General features: G+C 45.4%; 1 protein-coding gene and 2 long non-coding RNA genes across 35 annotated transcripts in view; 1 reads left to right on the top strand and 2 right to left on the bottom strand.

Moving 5' to 3' along the window:
* RERE (arginine-glutamic acid dipeptide repeats) overlaps positions 1 to 21516 on the bottom strand; it is a 469651-nt gene that overhangs the window by 69596 nt on the left and 378539 nt on the right. For 2 of the 33 annotated variants that reach the window (XM_077989442.1, XM_028843503.2), the window contains exon 1: positions 638 to 909. Coding sequence is in view for 4 of the 11 variants with exons in the window: in XM_028843505.2 (XP_028699338.1) it covers positions 1091 to 1198 (108 nt within the window). In the remaining 7 variants the exon portion in view is untranslated. 33 annotated transcript variants of the gene reach the window in all.
* On the top strand, positions 518 to 11382 carry LOC106999854 (uncharacterized). The gene is made up of 4 exons (XR_003725217.2): positions 518 to 685; positions 1680 to 1779; positions 6578 to 6723; positions 10974 to 11382. It is a non-coding gene; the product is annotated as an uncharacterized LOC106999854 (long non-coding RNA).
* Positions 14175 to 19362, bottom strand: LOC144336620 (uncharacterized). The gene is made up of 2 exons (XR_013408597.1): positions 17322 to 19362; positions 14175 to 15005 (listed from the first exon to the last, which is right to left on the bottom strand). It is a non-coding gene; the product is annotated as an uncharacterized LOC144336620 (long non-coding RNA).

Raw genomic sequence — 21516 nt, 5'->3', positions numbered from 1 at the left:
ACTGACGAGGTTGGGAGAGCATGTCAGCAGCTCAGCTGGGACCCACTGGCCAGGGCAGGCCCCAACTATCTTCATCAGAACCCCAATCCCACCCACCAGGCAGGGCAGCACGTTTAAGAGAAGAACGTCCTGCGTCTAAGGCTAATAAGCAATCTGTCCCCTCTGCCACCAGGCACATTCTGGTGCACGAAGGTATAAATATGCTCCATGTTTTAATAAAACACAACTGCTTTCCCACCGGAGAACCAAGCTTCCCAGAAGTGTCGAGCAGAAAGGGGGAACAGAACCAAACCTGGTGACTCTTCTCCAGAAGGAGACCCTAGGGGGTTAAAGGCCGCTTTCCTTAATCCAAAGAATTTGCCAGGAGGCACCGGAAGGCACCAGTATCGCGGAAGCCCACCGGGAACCCGAAACCCAGCCGGCCGGCCCCGCCGGCCGTCATTAAAAGCCACTCCGAGCCACCAGAGAATAACCAGCACCCCTTCCGCCCTCTGGACGCCACTCGCCGCCCCCATCCATTTTCGCAGCAGTCTCAGACTCGTCCCCAACCCCAGCCCGGAGACTTTCACTTTGTCCCATGCCTCCCGAGCACTCCTCCCCGCCCCGGTGGGGGCAGCTCCTGGCTCCGAGCCCCCACCTCGGGGCTCCCAGCCTGGTCCCTCGCGGCCGACCCCAGCAGCCACAGGTAAGCGCCCGGGGTCTCGGGCAGCAAGAGGCCGCCGCCTGTCACTGGGCTCCGGCTCCACAAAGCGCAGGGCGGAGGCGGCCGCGGGTGGCTCGGCGTGTGACCGCGGCGGGGCCGCGCGGCGCGGGGCCCGGGGGGCGCGGGGCTGGGGCCGCCGCCGACGGGGGAGGAGGCAAGAGCGCGGCGCGCAGAGCCCGGCGCGGCCGCGGGCGGCTGCAAAAGGCGGCCTGGATCGCCGCCGCCCTCCTGCCCGCCCGCCGGGGCCCCGCGCTCCGGCCCCGGCCCCGCCCACGGCCCGACCCCCACTCCACGGCCGGAGCCTCCAGGGCAGCCAGCGCTGGAATCTGTGTCCTCCTTCCGACAGGAGAACATCAAGGCAGCAAAGCACAGAAACTTCCTCCCTACCGCAGCAAGCTTGGGGATAGGGCGCCCACGGGGCTGGGGCCCTTCCCAGGCTGCTGGGTCTCCAGCCCACGTTCCGGATGGACGAGGTCTGCAGCACCGCGGCCGCATGCCCTCCGCCCCCGCCCCACCTCAGCTGCGAAATGGGGGGCTGGCCCCGACGCCCCCCGTGGTCCCTTCCGGCCCGCGATTGTGGGCAGCCGCTCCCTCCCGGCCCAGGCATTAGCCTGCACTTCCCCGGGCGCGGCTTCACAACTAAATCACCGCGGAAGCTTCCCAGCCAATAAATCACCTGCCCACCGGGCAGAGGGTCCCTCCCACTCCCTGTGTTTGAGACCCGCCAGGAGGATTCAGTGAAGGGCCAGACTTAGCCTTTAAAACCAGTCTGCAACCTCCTATTCCAATAGTGGAGGCTTTGCGTTTTTGATTTTCACCCTTGCTGAGATATGACTCATCATTGTCAATTTTCAATATAATTCATACAGTTCGAAGGGAAAATCTGTCAAGGCACAAGAAAGCAGCAAGCTCTCCTCTAGTGTGAGGAGGAGTGACCTTTGTTACTTGACAAAAGTATCGTTTATATGATCAACAGGCATCCTACGCTGCGTGCACACAGCATATCACCGGGAGAGACGGCGCGGAAAGATGGCCCTGCCCTCAAGGAGCTGCAGTCTGCCCAGGAAGGCAGACAGGTAAACAAACCAGTCCTAGGGCCTGCAAGAAAAGCAGCAGAGGAACAAAGGGTGGTGGGTGGAGCTAGGAAGAGGAAGCAACTTACTCTGCTTGCTGATGTCTTAGAGGAAGTGACAAGGAAGAACGTGAGCCTGCCAGGTGGGCTCCAGCAGGGCTTCCAGCAGAAGTCAGCCAGGAAAAGGCACAGAGAACATTCTGGGAACTGCAAGGAGGACAGGGTGTGCAGAATGGAGTGCCAGCAGATAAGACGAAAGAGGCAGGCAAGGATCGGGTTGCAGAGAGCCCTTCAGGCTGCATGGAAGAGTTACTAATTGTAGGCTGGCAGAGAGGCTGAAGCTGGAGCTTTCCATGAAAAGAGTGGATGAGGACTGTGCCAGTGGCAGTGTGGCCTAAGTGTAGATTAGGGACAGACCAGTTAAAGAAGCCGGTGACACAGTTCAGGTATGAGATGAGGACCTGAACTGCTGGCACACTCCACACCTCAGCAGTCATCAGAATTCCTGCTTCTTAATCCATTCTTAAAGTATTCAGGTATTTACTGAGCACCTAGCTGGGGTCTAGGAAGATAATAAAGGTTGCCATGGACCTTTATTCAACTGTGATTCATTTTTGCAGGTAAGATAAATATGTGTGAAGTCATTACAGAACATTCTGAGATGTTATCTGGCCAAGCATAAAGAAGTGAGGTACAGCTCATCAGTGCAGCAAGGGACCCAAGAAGGCTAGACTGCAGTAGTCTGTAGTAGTTCAGAATGCCTTCACCAAGGCAGTGACATCAGCCAGATCATGAGGGGTGGGCAGCTACTGCAGAGGTGGGAGGTGACTTGGTGACCGGGCCCTCCGCGAAGGTCAGAGGTGGAGAACGGGAGGTGGGTTATGGGAGACAGAGTCTATACAGACTTGGAGCGGGCAATCTGGAGTGAGCCAGGCTGTGGAACGCCAGGACCATGCAATCTAAACGTGGGCTTGATGCCAAGTGACATCTAGTAGGTCCAGTAAAAGAGGCCTACACAATGAGGCAACATGTGAGAAAGGCAGACTCTGGAACATCAGGGTAATGTGGTAGAGCTGGACAAATTCAGATCCTGTTTCTTCCATTTATTGTGATGTAATCCTTTGAACACCATCCATTCAACCAATAGTTACTAAGTACCTACTATATGCCAGAAGCCTCATATGTATTAATTCAAAATCTTTACAATTATTATCCCCATTTTACAGACAAGGAAGCTGAGGCACAGACAGGTAACTAGATCAACTCCTCAGAGACAAAGCCAGAATTCAAACTAAGCCCCCTCAACTCCACGTACTTCACCGCCACACTCTGTAAAATGCAGGCAGGCGACTACAGTGGTAACTATTTTCTGTTACCATTTTCTATGACTCTGTACTTTCCTCTTCTTGGGTCCAACATCAAATCATCAAGTCCTCAGTATTCTTCCTAAGAAGTGTCTTTCAACGCCCTCCTTTCCTGCCCATGCTAGTGGCAGTCCCAGGCCAGATCTTTCTCTCTCTTTCCTAATAACTAGCCTATTAACCATCTCCCCCAGCCAGCCATTTAAAAGTCTCTGCCAAGGAATTTTTCCAAACCATAGATTTCGTCCTGAGTCCCACCTTATCTGGCCCTTAGCCCCTACCTAAGAACAGCATGATGGTCTCTGCAGGACAGTGTTTACACTCCTTAGCCCTGAATTCGAGGCCCTCCAGGATCCTGGCCCTGCTCACCTTTCCAGCCAGACGTCCAGTAATGCCAACTGGCCCACACTGGGACCTCTGTCTCAACTCCAGAATCTGGGTAAGGCATCTCCAGGTTCACCTCAAAATCTCTCCTGCTCCCAAATGAAACCAGATGTCCAGTTACTCTCTCATTTGTTTATTTGTATAAGGCCTGCTGACCCCAAAAGTCCATAGACTCTTAAAGAATTACATCTTACACCTAGTGCCTCCCTCCATATAGCACTAGGCAGTTGACGCTCACCATATTTTTTGTCTCCTTTAAAAATTATTTATTTATTTATTAACGATGAGGTCTCGCTATATTGCCCAGGCTGGTCTCAGACTCCTGGCCTCAAGCAATCCTCCCGCTTTGGCCTCCCAAAGTGTTGAGATTACAGGTGTGAGTCACCGCACCTGGACAAGTGAAACCAACAATGAGATGCTGAGGGCCTGGGCTAGGGTGGTCACAGTGGAAATGGACTGTTGAAAGACAGGTCCATTTTGAACTCTCCTAATAGAGCTGACCTCTTGACTCCATGACGCCAAACTCTTCTGGTTTTGCTCATACCACTTGGCCTAATTCCTACTCAACCTCTAAATGCTGGAGTCTCCCCAAAGCTTTGTCCTAGGGCTTTCTGCTATATACATTGTCTCCCCATATGATCTCCACTGTTCCTTTGGTTCTAAATATCTATCGAGATTCTCACTGGTATTTCTAAGACTAAATCTATGGTCCAGGTCCACTAGGAACACTCAACTTGAACGTCTCACAGGTATCTCAAACTAATTACTTCCAGAAATAGGAATTTGACATCTGGTGGTGAACACAGACCTACCACAGCTGTCAATGTATATCAATACAATGCTATCAAGAGCAAAGCACCCTTGGCCCCACTTTAAAAAAAAAAAAAAAGGAAGTAAAAGCTTCATGTGGCCTGTACTGTTACTTCTCTATGGAAAGCCACAAGGCCTCAAAACCAGCAAAACATCTGCTTCTCAGAGACCAGCCTTTACCTTGTGGTTTACCAGAAATGTAGAGTAGCCTTGAAAATCGAAACAAAGACGACCACTCACAGTAGTCAATGATTGGAAGGGGTCACAGGTGAAAGAGGCTTCTGTTGTGGTTATCTCCTTGCCCTCTACAAATTCACCTCTCTTCAAATGAAGACCTTGAAGTTTTTAAGACTTTAACAATTAACACTATTGACTTACAAATCAACAGGCCCTATAAGCCTCTAAATGCAAGTTCATGGACACAGTCTGTTTCTTAACAGTCTTGTAGTTGTTGAGCTGAAATTGGGCATTTCCAGTGCTGAAATGGAAGGCCTCATGAATTATTTCTGTGTCCATTAGTTTTTCTGTCACTCCCAGTGTATAGATATTAGAATAGCAGTATGCCAAGGGTAAAGGAGGAAGGAAATGTAGAAGGCGAGTCACTGGCTTGGCCACTGCTGCCACAGCTGGGCAGCTCTGCTGTTTATGCTTGCTAGCTCATAGCCTGTCCACTCTCAGACACACGAACTGAGGGTCTTGGGATGCCGGCACTTGTTTCTCCGGTGTGTTCATGCCTAACCAACCCAACTATGTGCTGCTCCTTGGGAACACAAAATAAGTCCTTTTCTGTTTCTGTATCCCCACAGCCAGGTGAGATCCAAATATAAATATATATTTATTTATGGCAAGGAGGTCGTTGCTTTGTGTTACAACTTACGTTTATGATTTTGTGCTCTAATTTTTAGATAAATTGCTATAGTTTTCCACTATTGAGCTGAAATTTCACATCACAATCAAAAGTTACCTACCTACAACTCCCCAGTAGAGAAAATTTAACTTCTGGCTTTAAAAAAGTTAAGTTACCTGAACCTAGCATTACTAGCCTTGGGTTTTAATAGAACCTGGAAAGCTCTATTTTGAATTTTGCTACAGTGGAAAGAACACAAGGTTCAAACTTGGAAGCCATGTGATCTAGTCTGCTCCTCTGTTCCAAAAAGGAAATTCTGACATGGCTGTTTAGACATAGCCACTTTAGAAACAGCTATATTGGAATAAAAATAACAATAACATAAAAATAAAAATAACCAGGTCAAAAATGCATTAAATTAATGTGTTCAAAAGTTCCTCGTGCTATTGCTTGAGCCCACCCCCTGTCAGAGTCCCCCAAGCCTTGTGCCTCTGCCTCACTGGTCTGCCTAGATACTGATCCTCACCTCTCCACCCTTGGGATGGCAGGTGGGCCTGGTGCAAGTAGCATCACCATTAACCTACTGATGAGTACAAACGGCATTTTTACACGCATCATGGTATGAAAAAGGTAGGGAAACACCACCCTAGAACAATAAAAATGGTGAACACTGAGCGCTATAATGTGCCAGCCACTGTCTTAAAGGCTCTAACGCACTGGCTCATTTAATCACCACAACAACTTACGAGGCAGAGGCTACTACTATTCCCATCTTATAGGTGGGAAAAGTAACCATATATCACTAAGTCCTTGAACCAGGCTGGGAGGATCAAGGGAGACGAGTGTAAAAAATCGGGAAGCCTCAGAGCTGTGGTGGGCCTAGGAATGGAGCCGAGGGTGCAGACCAGGGATGTGTGATGTGGCTGCTGCCTGTGTTTGCATTCCAAGATATTGTTTCCCAAAAAATCTACGTGTGGATAGAGAACACTGGGCTGAGAGTAAACCCTTCAGAGGGTAAGGTGTGCAAATTCCCCTTATCTACGTGTGAAACTCCCAGCACGTCTCCTTCTGGCGTCATCCCAGGTGCTGGACCTGACCCCTGTCTGCAGTAGCAAGAGAGCAGAAGACAGGGGCTGAGCTACAAAAATGGCTAAAAGATACCTCTGCATTAACCCCTGGCTGAGAGCTTTCAAAATTAACTCCCTCTGGTGAATTTTAACTAGTGTATCACAGTCAGAAACTCACCATGACTTCTGAAAAGCGACGTCTACTCAGTCCTCTTACATAACTGTTTGGAAAACACTGTAGGTATTAAAATGATTCCCACTGTGAAAATGGCTCCTTCTGTTTTACCCTGTTTACTGCACAAAATTTTATGTTAATAACTTACTGGTTCACAGGGGACAGAAAAGCAGGCAGATCTGCAAGTAAGCAAACTACAGTTCCCCGCAGAAGACACAGAGGCAGTGAGTAAGGGGGAACAGACCCATGGCTCCACAGAAGACACAGAGCAGCAGATGAAAAAGACATATCCTAAATGTTAAAGGTAAGGAGGGGTAGGGTAAAAAAAAAAAAAAGGGAACACGGATGCCAGCCAGAAGAAATAAAAAAGCCTTTCCAAACATTTGTATTACATGATGCTGGCTCTCACTGATAAACCACTGGATGAGAACTGTCCTTCATCCATATCATCCTGTTGGTTACAGATCCCACCACCCCGTATCTAAAGCACATTTCCTTCTGGAGCTTTACTGTTGATGCTGCTTTGAGATGTATCATTTGGCTTTAGTTTTAAATATTTAACATTTTAATGAAAGGGTGACTGGAGTAAGGCACTACTTTTTCAATAAAGAGCAACATAACCAATTTGTCTGGGAGGAGACCTGCCAGCAAGCCATGAGGAGCATTTCCAAAATTTCCAGTATAGGCTGCTCCCAATTTTTGCCTCCACTTTAAAAACACTTTGCACTTACTAGTGTTATTCCAGGAGAGCCAGTTAATAGTTTAATGAAACTAGTTAGAGTTTAAAGGCAGCAAATGGGATAATTTAAAATAATCATCCCATTTTTATTGATGATTCTCAAATCTCAGCAAATGGGATAATTTAAAATAATCATCCCATTTTTATTGATGATTTATTTATTGACATTTTACCCTAGCTCAGACTTGCACCTACACTTTCTATTCAGACTAATGTCCTCCGTAGTTTTAGGACATCACCATCCCAACTTGGGCACTGACAACCCATAGGCCACATCTTCCTCAAAGCGGCAACTCAGGAACCCAGAGAACTGACTGAAATAGTTCAGTGTTTCTTGAGTTCCCCAAGGCCTTCAGGTTTCTGTGCAGAGTGGAAGTGGTAGTGGTAGTGGCACAAGTATGCTAATTGCCACAATACACTCTCCAAGGTAAGTGTCACCGGGCCCATTCTACGGGATAAAGAAACTAAAGGTTAGGTAAATGAAATATCCTGGCCCATCCCACACCTAATCATCATCAGGGCCAGGATTCAAGTCCAGTTCTAACAATAAAAGCCATGCCAATGGTAACAGAGTGAGTGTGAGCTGCTAAGTACTTCTGTGTATTAACTCATGCCACGAAAGTCCATACATGCCATAGGGTGACCCAGTGCTACACTGGGTAGGCCCCTCCAGGCATTCCTTTGTCTTCCAAATACCCACTGAGGTGCAGGCCTATTACCCTTACGTTACTACTGGCACAAGTAAAACTTCTTCCTGCATATACCTTAAGACAGGGGTCTTCAGTCCCCAGGGTACAAACCACTACCAGTCCATTGCCTGTTAGGAACTGGGCCACAGAGCAGGAAGTGAGCGGCAGGCAAGTGAGCAAAGCTTCATCTGTATTTACAGCTGCTCCCCATGGCTCAAATTACTGCCTGAGCTCTACCTCCTGTCAGATCAGCAGCGGCATGAGATTCTCATAGGAGCATGAATCCTACTGTGAACTGCACATGTGAGGGATCTGGGTTACATGCTCTTTTTGAGAATCTAATGTCTGATGATCTGTCACTGTCTCCCATCACCCTCAGATGGGACTGTCCAGTTGCAGGAAAACAAGCTCAGGGCTCCTACTGATTCTATGTTATAGGGAGTTGTATAATTATTTCATTGCATATTACAATGTAATAATAATAGAAATAAAGTGTACAATAAACGTAACACGCTTGAATCATCCTGAAACCATCCTTCCCCCCAGTCCATGGAAAAACTGTCTTCCACAAAACTGGTCCCTGGTTCCAAAAAGGTTGGGGACCTCTGCTGGATACCACTGTAGTCTTATAAACACTGTTTAATTAACCTAAACATTTAAAATGTTTCCTTTCTTCAATAATAAATTAACTTTAGTTTACCGTAACTTTTTTTACTTTATATAGTTTAAAACGTCTCTATTAAACTCATGGGCCTAGCACCTCAAATCTCCCCAGCTTCTCTCTCACCAAGCCAGCCTGCCCTCTCTTAGCTACCTGTGGCTCTATTTCTGTCAGCTGCAGCAGAGTTCTCCAAGAAGAAATGCCTAGCTTGCTCTCTGTCCATTCCCACTCCTTCCATCAGTCACCATGCCCTCTAGATTCATTCTTCATGGAGTTTCCTGTTCAGCATGCTCCCCTGTTTTTGCAGGGGCTCTGCCAACTACAGGGCCACGTCATGCCAGTGACTGCACTGGTCTCCTCCCTGGCCTCAGTGTGTCTCCACACCCCTCCCCCGCAACATTCCAATTCTGGGCATTCTGTATATTAATGTGTCCTCTTATTTGAAGACCTGTGACAATTTCCTAGCACGTCCAAACTATCGGTCTGCTAGTTAACAGTCTCCACAATTGGGTTCCCAATCACCTACACCACCATGTAGTGAAGTCAGTTACTGCAGTACCCCATCCTGATTCCATTCTCTGGGTATTTACCAATGCCTTTCTCTCTTCCCAATCTAGAATGTCCCTTCTTCACTTCTGCGTATTCAAACACATCAATTCAACTAACATTCATTGAGCACTCATTCTAGTGAACACACTGTGCAAAGAGCACAGCGCGAGGCACTGTGCGAAGCGTGTTCCAGTTTCAACTCTATCCCTACAGAGTCCGCTCTGCTCTCTCTCCCTTCTCTGAAAAACAATTCCTATTTACAACTAGAATGAATAACCACTTCTGTCATTAAAAGGTCTATAGATCTTCCACCAAATTGTGGATTCCTTTCCAGCAAGAGTTGAGTATTTCATGTCTTTTGTAATCTTCAGCGTGCCTAGCAAACTGTAACCAAGCAATATAACTGTTGGGCATGGGTATTATTTTTGGTCCTAGAGTTTTCCCTAAAACACAATACATGTTTGGTAGATGGAAACAAAATTTCTAATCAACGTTAGATTTATGTTTCTTTTTATCCAAGAAGAATGGAGATGTAAATAAGATTTCAAAATAGGATTAATTACTTGGACTTTCAGTGCAGAAAACACTGTTTTATATCTACCAATCTTAGAGGAATAAAGGGTGTGATACTTGTTAAGGTACTTCTTAAGATACTTTAAAGGAAAGTCTACCTATACCTATACACAAACTTAAACTCTTGAAATAAAAGCACATGTCAGAGATTATATGCTGTATGCTGGATATCCATGAGGAAAATTTTCCCACAAACAACCTGGCATGGTTCTGCCACTAAATAACTACATCCCCTGTACTGGTAACTAGCCCTATCTCAGGACTGCTGTGTTCCTGGGTGCAAGATGGGTGTCCAGGCCTCTACCATCTTCAAAGTCTCAACTTCTATGTGCCTGGTTCTCTTAACAATGGAACAGTAGTAAAGCAGGGTAGCCTCTTGGTCCTACATAGAGACAAGAGGAGGACTGAACTATTTCCAAGAAGACATCCTGTTTTGCATGATATGTTTTGTCAACTGTCTTAAATACCTTTAATATTTAATAACACCACTTCCACTTGGTTCTCCCTCTCTGGACATGTGTCTTTGAAATAAATCCTAGTTTCAGCACACACAAAAAAGACCTGTTTCCCAGGCTAGTCCAGAAGATTCTATGGTAATTACAACAGGATCCCAAATCCAAGACCCCTGAGTAACAGTCCATTTCTAAAAGAAGTCCTCTCTAGGGTCAAATATGGCAGCTGTTTAGCTGACACAGAGGAGTAATACCAAAGAGTTCTCTTTTCTGTTTCCTTTCTTTTCCTCTTTTTCCTAACCTTCCAAAGGCCAAAGAGAATGAGAAGGAGCACTTGGGAAGGTAGATCTAATATAATCCTGCCTGGCTGTTCTGCCCATCTCAGTCCATGAGTATCATGATAATGGGCAGCTCCTGGTTCAAATCGTTATTTTATTTCATCACCCCACCACTAGCAGCCTCCAGTTAAGATTAGCTATAGAAACATAACACAAAGGGTGACTGAAGTGCCAGGTCTTTCAGTGTGTGAGGCCAGCAAGAGTCCAACAGCCCCTAAATGTCCCAGCTGACTCTTCTGATGATGTGCCCAGAAATGTCTACAAAAGCTGAGCAGCTGTCAACTCAACACTTCCTGCCACACCTGCGCTATCACTGGAATCAGAGAATGATAAAGCTAGAAGGAATCATTAGAGAACTATGCTGGTTGAAGCCCTCATATTACAGATGAGAACCATAAATCATTTAACTGAAATTAAACCAACAAATCAAACCACACATACCCACAAAATCTTTACATTTGTGACAAACTATATTTTCTAGAGGTGGCCACTCCAATACAGATTCCATCCCATATGCTCTTGCAATGTGATAATGACACTCCTTCATTTTCAGGTGGGTCTCTCTGTTCTCCTGAGCCTGGGGAGACCTCTGTAACTGCCTTGACCAACAAAATGTGACAGAATGATACCAGGTGACTTCTAAGTCCACGTCATACAAAGCAACGCAGCTTCTGCTGGGCTCTCCTTCTCTGGACATGTATCTTTGAAGCCCTGAGTCCGGCTTGCCTTAGCCCACCAGGGATGGAGAAATGCTACAGAAGCCCTAGCTATTCTAGTCCCCAGCCATCTGAGTCTTCCTAGCCCAGACTCGTAAGTGAAGAAGCCTTCAAGATGATTCAAATACCACCTGTCACTTGACTACAACCTCGGAAAGCCCAAGTCAGAGCAGCACAGTGGAGCCATTCCTAAATTCTTGTCCCACAGAAACTGTGAAAGATAATAAATGATCATCATTGTTTTAAGTTGGGCTAATTTTTATTATCGGGGTAATGTGTAACATAGTGATAGGAAACTAATACAAGATTCATCGCTAAAACCACTAAAAACTTTAACCTCTTAGTCACTATTAATTTAAGCAAACAAATAAGCAATCTTCCAATTATGCTTCCCCAATTTGCATGCCTGTCACTATCTATAACCTTACTCTGCTTCATTTTAAGGCCTGGCTCTTACCATCACCATATGTGATATGATTAGATGACATGACATAGGCTACGTTACTGAGTATATGAGGAAAGGGTCTTTGTTTTGTTCACTATTATATCCCCAGCACCTAGAACAGCACTTGATAACACAAAGCAGGTGCTTGATAACCAGTAGCTCAGTACAAGAATGTATCTGGAGGTGACTGGGCTTAGTCTTCCTCCAAGGCTATTTGACCTGTCATCATCTGTTCTCCAGTTTGACTCAACATCTCTTGATATATATTCATTGCACTGTTAAGTTTCTAACATCTAACTACTACTGACAAAACCATTAGATGTTCTTAGTTCAAACCTACTAGAGGAACTACGCCATCCCCTCCGTGATGCCAGCTCAGCATCCAGAGTAAAGCCAGTGATTTCCTTTGTCAACACATCTGTATGCCAAAACCCTTCCTAGGAGGTCTCAAATACCAAATAAAAGTTACTCCATTTTTCATTCAAAGACCATGTGCCCAATGGGAAAATGACCTCATGCTAGTGGTTTAAAAAGCAACTGCACCCACTAACACAGCCCATTGAGCTATCCTATAGATACATCTCTGTCAATGCCCCTCTGGGTCTAGATAATTACATTGAGTACACTGAAGTCCTTTCATTATTGCAGGCCCAACAGAAAGTATTGCCACTGGGCGAATATCAGAAAGCATGCATCAATGCACTTTCAAGTCAAATGAGAACTGGCTAGTTAAGCAGCAGCATTAACAGATGTAGAGATCGCACCAGCCAAATGCCTCTTGCCAATTATGTCCACACAGCTACGCCCAAATTAAAAATAACCCAACACGGCCGGGTGCGTCGGCTCATGCCTGTAATCCCAGCACTTTGGGAGGCTGAGGCAGGCAGATCACAAGGTCAGGAGTTTGAGACCAGCCTGGCCAACATGGTGAAACCCCATCTCTACTAAAAATACAAAAATTAGCCGGGCATGGTGGCGTGTGCCTGTGGTCTCAGCTCCTTGGGAGGCTGAGGCAGGAGAATCACTTGAACCAGGGAGGCGGAGGTTGCAGTGAGCCGAGATTGTGCCACTGCACTCCAACCTGGGCAACACAACGAAACTCAATCTCAAATAAATAAATAAATAAATAAAATAACCCAACACTCATGACAGAACCCAAATGGGCATGGGAGGCTCTTTCCCTCCCTACAATATCACCCTACAGTCTCTACATAAATGCCCCTGTAAAGTGGCTCCTAAGTAGGTCATTAAAATGTTCACCTTTCCTTGGCAAAGTAGATCTCAACACAGGAGGAAAGAGAAATAAGCTAAAAAAAGAAATGTGGATTGTCCAGAAGTTACAAGGGAACAAAAAAGTGGAAATCCTTAGCGAGAAAACCTTTTGCAAAAACTGTAATTAAAGGAATCTAGACCAGTGGTTGCCCGATAGAAATATAAGCCAAAAATGTAAGTTTTACTTTTCCAGTAACCATATTTAAAAAAAAAAACAGGTAAAGTTAATTGAAATGTTTTATTTAACTCAATAGATCAAAAATATTATCATTTCAACATGTAATCAATATAAAAGTTAGTAATGAAATATTTTACATTCTTTTTCTTCCTGCTCAGTCTTTGAAATCAGTGTGTATTTTACACTGACTGCACATCTATACTTGGGCCAGCGCATTTCAGATGCTCAACAGCCACAAGACACCAGTGGTTACCATATTGGAAAGCACAGGTCTAGAATAATCGCCACAAGACACCAGTGGTTACCATATTGGAAAGCACAGGTCTAGAATAATCCTAACTTCTTTTTTTGTAAAATACTAAATCATCCAAAGCACTCCAAGTTTTCTATTAGGGAGGCAAAATAACTATACTGTTAGAATCATGGGCAATGATATCATAAATTCCTAAAATAAAATCACATAGGGCTGTTATTTCAAATTACGTAAAACTTGTCTTCCAGAAGAACTCGACCAAATGCCAAAGTTCTTAACATCTGCCCCACTTCCCAAACAAGGGAAACTGAAGACCCCGACGAGCACCAGGGCCTTCTGTCAGCTCCTGACAGAGAAGGGGCTCCTGGATTTTGTTTCCCCTTCATGACAATACAACATGGGACTGGGTTCCTAATTTGACTCTGTTCATTTAAAGAATGATCTCAAAGAAGAAAGGAAAATCAATTACCCCTTTAGGAAATGTAGTCCAGGGTGGGGGTGGAGGGAGCATTTCAATGACAAAAGCCAAACCTCAGTCATAATGCAGATCCCTGTCTAACAGGTGGTCATTATTTTTTTTCTTTTCTTTTTTTTTTTTTTTTTCCTTTTTTGAGATGGAGTCTCGCTCTGTCGCCCTGGAGTGCAGTGGCGCGATCTCGGCTCACTGTAAGCTCCACCTTCCTGGTTCACGCCATTCTCCCGCCTCAGCCTCCCAAGCAGCTGGGACTACAGGCGCCTGCCACCATGCCCGGCTAATTTTTTTGTATTTTTAGTAGACATGGGGTTTCACCGTATTAGCCAGGATGGTCTCAATCTCCTGACCTCGTGATCCGCCCGCCTTGGCCTCCCAAAGTGCTGGGATTACAGGTGTGAGCCACCGCGCCTGGCTGTTTTATTTTCTGTTACAGGTACTCTGGTCTCCCACCTACCCCATGCAGGATGGCTATCCCCATGCAGGGCGGCTGTGACTTTCAAGAGAGTCCCCCAAGGGAGGGTCCCAAGATCAGGGGCTGATAATGGGCCCCACCACAAGGCTATGCTGCTGGTTTTTGTTTGGAACAACAGCACTCCCATGATACCTCACTCTTGCTGAAAATATTGGTAATACGGAAGCACGAACACAGCTGTGTGTAAATTACACACACAAACAGATTAGATCTGTATATTTATAAGGAATACAAACATACTAATAGCTCATTTACATACACAGCTGGATACACTGGGCTGCATGCAGAGGGGTTTGAGTTCCAAAATATTTCTCTAAAATTTTACAAAAAGAAATGCTCAGGTTACTGCTAAGCCAGGCTGCTCCCCCTACCCTCATACAGTATGTCCCCAGAAATAGAGTCCTTTTCATCCTCATTTGTGATATCTGAGATGCTATGAAGGAGAAATCTCAACAAGAGCTGTCAGATTTCACTTTTATGATTATTTATTATTATTTTTAGAGACAGGGTCTTGCTCTGCCACCTAGGCTGCAGTGGTATGATCACAGCTCACTGTAACATGGAGCTTCTGGGCTCAAATGATCCTCCTGGCTCAGCCTCCCAAGTAGTTCAGACTACAGGTATGTGTCAGTCACCATGCCCAGCTAATTTTAAAATATTTTTTTGTAGAGACAGGGTTCTCACTATGTTGCCCAGGCTTGGTCTTGAACTCTTGATTTCAAGCAATCCTGTTCCCTCAGCCTCCCAAAGAGTTGGGATTATGGGCATGAGCCACTGCGCCCAGCCAGATCTCACTCGTATAGGAAAAAAATTATAGGATAGTTTTCAGTTAAAAGGATGCATACATATATGAAGAGAGAGACCTACTAAAACATCTGTTACAACAGCATATGGTAAGGCAGAATCTTTGCATTTTCAAAATGTTTTCATAAACTTTATTTTTTAGAGCAATTTTAGGTTCACAGCAAAATGGAGCACAAGGTATAGGGATTTCCCATATAGATGGGTCTTTGAATTTTTTAGCTAATTTTGAAAACTTGTGAGAAGAGCAATCAGCATTTTGTGCTCACTATATTAAACCTGGGAGAGCTGGGCTCTGATTCTACGTCTGATTCTACCAAGGCCTCAGTTTACCTCTGATGGTATCAGAAGTACTCAAATTTAGCATTTAAAAATACTAACTTTTAAAATGTTGAGTGTTCCAGTAAAATAGTTAAAGAAAAAAAAAGGTAATAATCCAACTAAGAAAAAAATATTAACTTATACATATCTGGATAATAACAGACTCATTACAGGCCCTAATTTTATTATTTAAAATGTTTACAACAAAGCTCTCTAACTGATATTCTCTCTCTCTCTCTTTTTGCCTTGATATGGTTTCTATAAACTCCTGGTTTAAAAAAGAAAAAGGGTCCATTTCTGAGGCTTGGGTTTACTGTACTTACAGTTCCACCAATAAATCATCTCCCAATCTGGGCTGGAGAAGCACTGGCCACGCACGGTTTGATTGCTCCAGCCCCAGGTTGCCAGGCAACCCACACAAGGGGGAAGTCTGAGAACCGCTGACAGATAGCCAAGTGGCTGAAACAACAGACTTCTCTCTGTCAAAAATGTGTTTGAGAGAGCCACTTGCCCACCTCTGCTCTCTGCTAAACACTACATGATTGTAAAATCAAAATCAAAAGGCCACTGTAATAAAAACACACTTCCTGTTCAATTACTAATTGTTCTAAAGCTGTGGGGAGGCCCAGATCCTACAGTGTATGGCAACAGAAATGCGATACTGTAAATGAGATAAAGCCGGCAGCATGCAAGAAACCTGATCTAAATGCATCTCTGCAGCTTTCAAGTCAGGGGAGCTGGTGCGTGGAGGAATCAACTGCCTAAGAAAGCACCAGGAAGAAAATAATGAATGTCAAGATGTTAAAGAAACAAAGCAAACAATAACTATGAAGCTAGAGGTCAAGACTACTTAGTAATAAAACCAAGAACATTCTCCATTGTTTTGAAACACAATCTGGAGGCAATGGAAGTTTTCTCCCTCAGAGATGGAAAGGAGGAGCAAGGAAGGTCGATGACCCTTGGGAACCACACCCCTTGGCAGTTCCAGGTGGATTCCCTGATACCTGACTGTAAACAGGATTACAGGAAATAGCAGCATCCTTAGGATAATGCGGGACAATAACAGGTCTGAGAGTCTAATGCAACATTTAAAATACCTATGGTGTGAGCTGGGCACAGTGGTTCACGCCTGTAATCACAGCACTTTGGGAGATCGAGGTGGGTGGATCACCTGAGGTCAAGAGTTTGAGACCAGCCTGGCCAAAACAGTGAAACTCCAACTCTACTAAAAATACAAAAAATTAGCTGGGCGTGGTGGCAAAAGCCTGTAATCCCAGCTACTGGGGAGGCTGAGGCAGGAGAATTGCTTCAATCTGGGAGGCAGAGGTTGCAGTAAGCTGAGATCGTCTCATTGCACTCCAGCCTGGGCAACAAGAGTGAAACTCTGTCTCAAACAAACAAACAAACAAAAAATACCCATGGTGCATGTACCAAGCCAGTAATACTCTGCCCAACACCAACACCATCCAGCATCCTTCCATGAAACCACTGTATTGAAACTGTCATCTTGGACTTTGGAAACTATCTGTGGTATGTGGAAGGGGCCAGCACTGAGTGCACAGTTCTTTATCTCTTTTGTGCCATGGACCCTTTGGCAGTCTGGTAAAGCCTAACTCCTTCTAAAAATGGTTTATGGCCAGGCACGGTGGCTCACGCCTGTAATCCTAGCACTTTGGGAGGCCGAGGCAGGCGGACAGGAGGTCAGGAGATCGAGACCATCCTGGTCAATATGGTGAAACTCTGTCTCTACTAAAAATACAAAAAATTATCTGGGCGTGGTGGCGCATGCCTGTAATCCCAGCTACTCAGGAGGCTGAAGCAAGAGAACCGCTTGAACCAGGGAGTCGGAGGTTGCAGTAAGCCGAGATCACGCCACTGAACTCCAGCCTGGCAACAGAGTGAGACTCCATCTTATTTAAAAAAAAAAAAAAGGCTGGGCACAGTGGCTCACGTCTGTAATCTCAGCACTTTGGGAGGCTGAGGCCAGCGGATCACCTGACGTCAAGAGTCAAGAGTTTGAGACCAGTCTGGCCAACATGGTGAAACCTCGTCTCTACTAAAAATAAAAAAAAAAAAATTAGCTGGGCGTGGTGGTGCACGCCTGTAGTCCCAGCTACTCAGGGAGGCTGAGGCAGGAGAATCGCTTGAACCCAGGAGGCGGAGGTTGCAGTGAGCCAAGACTGTGCCACTGCACTCCAGCCTGGGTGACAGAGGGAGACTCCATCTCAAAAAAAAAAAAAAAAAAAAAAAAAGAAAGTATGCCAGAGTAATGTAAGTACTCTATGAACACATTCAATAACAAGAGCTAGCAGAGGGTTTTCTTCAGTTCTGGGAGGTTTTTTGTTTTTGGGGGTGAGGGGGCTGTTTTGCTTTATCATGTGACCTCAGATGATAAACCCTTGGAGGGCAAGGATAACAAGTTTCTCATCATTCAATCTCCAACGCAATGTGCAGCCCGGTTTCCTGCCCTAAGCTTCCAAACTAGCCCTCTCTACACCACTACCCCAGCTCCTATAGGGGCCTGGGTTTCCTTGACTCTCCCAGTGCCCAGAATTGGGTCTGGCATATAAGAGGTATAAGACCATATTCCGCAAAATGGTATGTATGGACACAAAAGACATTTTTTTCCTATGTTCTCTTTCCGACAACCCATCAGCCTGAGAAGGCACACGCTCCTGTGAGGGGATGCAGCCTCTCTTCTTCTACCCCCACCACTGCCCCCCTCTCACTTCACAAAGGCAGCCTCCTCTCCCCTGCTCCCATCTGGAAGGCTACCGGGCAGCATTGCCCTAGGGGCACTGAACAAGGGGACAATTTAAAACACTGACACTGGTGCTGACACAGTGCCGAGCTCTGAGGTCAGGATGAGAAAGACTCCACAAGTCAGATACTTTCTGATGCTCTGCTTTCAACAAAACACAAGGAGGTCCTAGTGGAAGTGTCATCTGATAGATTACAGAAAATCAGTCTGATGACAAATTATACTTTTGGCATTACTATGGAAAGAATTCAAATAACTGAGTGACACTGTAACAAAACCATCATTCCCATCTACTTACTCATGTAGACAAGGTTTCTGGGCACTTATGTGTTTTAAAAAAACCCATACAATGTATTTCCAATAAATGTTAAGCAAAAATTAAAATTATATCAACATTTACAATATTTAGTTGTTTTCATCAACTGTGCTCTAATAATCATAATTTGAAAAAAAGTTTCTTCTATACTTAGCTTTATTATTAAAGGAAATAACCATACACCCAATTTCAATACACACACTTTTTGTTGCAGGAAGTAGTACTAAAGGTGAATCTGACACTAGACTTTCAAGCATAAAATGTATCACCTTAGTATAAAGTCCCTGGGGAAGTAGAATGGAAATAAAAATTAAAGGGGGAAAAGAATAAGATGCAACATTAGACTGGTTTTAACTCAAATGTGGGAACAAAGAAATGACTTAAAGTTGGAATTTATACTTAAAAGGGAAGCAGAGCAAAGAAGTTTGGAACATTTGCACCCTGGCAATGTGGCAAAGAAAGAAAAGCTTTTGGTCGGGCGTGGTGGCTCACGCCTTTGGGAGGTCGAGGCGGGTGGATCACGAGGTCAGGAGTTCAAAACCAGCCTGGCCAACATGATGAAACCCCATCTCTACTACAGATACAAAAAATGAGCCAGGCATGGTGGCACTCGCCTGTAATTCCAGCTACCCGGGAGGCTGAGGCAGGAGAATCACTCGAACCCAGGAGGCAGAGGTTGCAGCGAGCCGAGATCGCACCACTGCACTCCAGCCTGGGCAACAGGAGAGACTCCATCTCAAAAAAAAAAAAAAAGCTTTCTCAGGAGACAAGGCTGTAAAGCAATCACTTGCTCGAGATATTTGCGTAACTAAAAGGGAGCCAAGGGCTGATATCCAAGACAAAGAGGGAAAGGCTTTGGGGCATTTCAAAGACCTTCCCAGCAGCCCCTCCCATCATAGGATCAGAAACCTAAGAAGAAAGAATGGTTTCCAGGGCCAGGCTTGGGGTTTGCTGCCCTCTGCAGCCTCGGGACATTGCTTCCCACAGGCCCCTCTGGCTACATCCTTGGCTCAAAGGGCCTCTGATATAGCTCAGGCTGCTGCTTCAGAGGGTGCAAGCCAGAGGTCTGTGGCAGCTTCCAGGTGGTGTTAAGTCTGCAGGTGTACAGAGTGCAGGAGCGATGGAGGCTTGGCAGCCTCTGCCAAGATTTCAGAGGATGTATCCCAGTCCAGAGGCCTGCTGCAGGGATGGAGCCCTCACACAGATATTCTACTAGGACAGTGTGGATGGGAAATGTGGGGTTGGAGGGCCCACACAGAGTCCCCACTGGGGCACTGCCTAGTGGAGCTGTGGGAAAGGGCCATTGTCTTCCAGACCCAGGAATGGTAGATCCATCAGCAGCTTGCACTGTATGCCTGGAGAAGCTGCAGGCACTCAAAGCCACAGAGGTGGAACTGCCCAAGGCCTTGGCAGGCCCCCCACCCATCACTGCCCCCAGGATGTAGCAAATGGAGTCAAGGGCTATTTTGGAGCTTGAAGATTTAATGATTGCCCTGCTGGGTTTAGGACTTGCATTGGGCTCAATGCGCCCCTTTCTTTTGACTGATTCCTACCTTTTGGGATGGGAATGTTTATCCAATGCCTATACCCGCATTGTATCTTAGAAGTAAATAACTTGTTTTTGATTCTACAGGCTCACAGGTGGAAGGGACTTGCCTTGTCCCAGATGAGACTTAGGACTTTTGAGTTTATATTGGAATGAGGTAAGACTTTAGGGGACTATTGATAAGGGATAATTGTATTTTGTAATGTGAGAAGGACATGAGGTTTGCAGGAAGCCAGGAATGGAATGATATAGTTGGAGTATTTGTCCCCTCCCAAATCTGATGTTGAAATGTAATCCCCAATGTTGGAGATGGGACCTGGTGGAAGGTGACTGGATCACGCGGGTGGATCTCTCATGAATGGTTTAAGCACCATCCTCTGGGTGCTGTCCTTGCAATAGTGAGTGAGTTCTTGCAAGACCCGTTTGCTTAGAAGTGTGTGGCAGCCCCATCCCCTTGCTCCTTCTTCCACCATGTGATGTGGTATTCCCGCTTCAGCGTCCGCCTTAAGTAAAAGCTCCCTGAGGCCTCCCTAGGAACTGCGCAGATGTTGGTGTCATGCTTATACAGCCTATAGGACTGTGAGCCAATTAAACGTGTTTTCTTTATTTAAAAAAAAGATGATAAGGGGCATAAATCACTATGGTATTTAAAATTCACTTTTAATATTTAAAAGAGTGATGGGGCAATTTTATTTTTAAATGTCAATGTTTGTAATGTTAGAAGTTACATCCTTATGATTTAAAAAAAAAAAAAAAAAAAGGTCAGGTGTGGTGGCTCACGCCTGTAATCCCAGCACTTTGGGAGGCTGAGGCAGGCAGATCACAAGGTCAGGAGATCGAGACATCCTGGCTAACATGATGAAACCCTATCTCTACTAAAAATACAAAACAATTAGCCAGGTGTGGTGGCGGGCGCCCATAGTCCCAGCTAGTTGGGAGGCTGAGGCAGGAGAATGGTGTGAACCCAGGATGTGGAGCTTGCGGTGAGATGGAGCCACTGTACTTAAAAAAACAAAACAAAACAAAACAAAAAAGGTCAATTTAAATTTGGGAGTGGGTATGTGCTTTTAGGCAAAATTATTTTAGGGGTTTCATAGGGATAAAACATTTTTTTAAGCTTTGTATCTACCTAAAGGAAGACCCATAAATTATTTGGGGTATCAAGCATGCTTCCACATCTCAGCTATATTTAGTTTGGTTTCACCTAAGAGAACCAAACTAGGGTCACTGAAAACACTTTCTTGAACCAAGACAGGTTGCACCATGGAAGATCTTGCAGTATGTAACTGCTGTTCCACCAAGGTACAGACTTTTATTTGAATTCCAAAGCTGACTATGGCTCTATTCAAGGACAGTAAAAAGCACAAATTCCTCAGTGTACCAATTAAAGTGCTTGGCACCTTGCATTCTGTCACTTCGGCCTGGACTCTCGCATACCCACACCACACCCGAGCATCTGGACTCTTTTCTCCTTATTTTTAAGCCATCATCTATCTACACATGCAGATGGGCCAGCCCCAATGCTCAGTGGTTGAAGAAA

This window comes from Macaca mulatta, chromosome 1 (genome assembly GCF_049350105.2).
Source record: "Macaca mulatta isolate MMU2019108-1 chromosome 1, T2T-MMU8v2.0, whole genome shotgun sequence".
Lineage (NCBI taxonomy): Eukaryota > Metazoa > Chordata > Mammalia > Primates > Cercopithecidae > Macaca > Macaca mulatta.
This window is presented reverse-complemented; position numbering and strand designations above follow the sequence as displayed.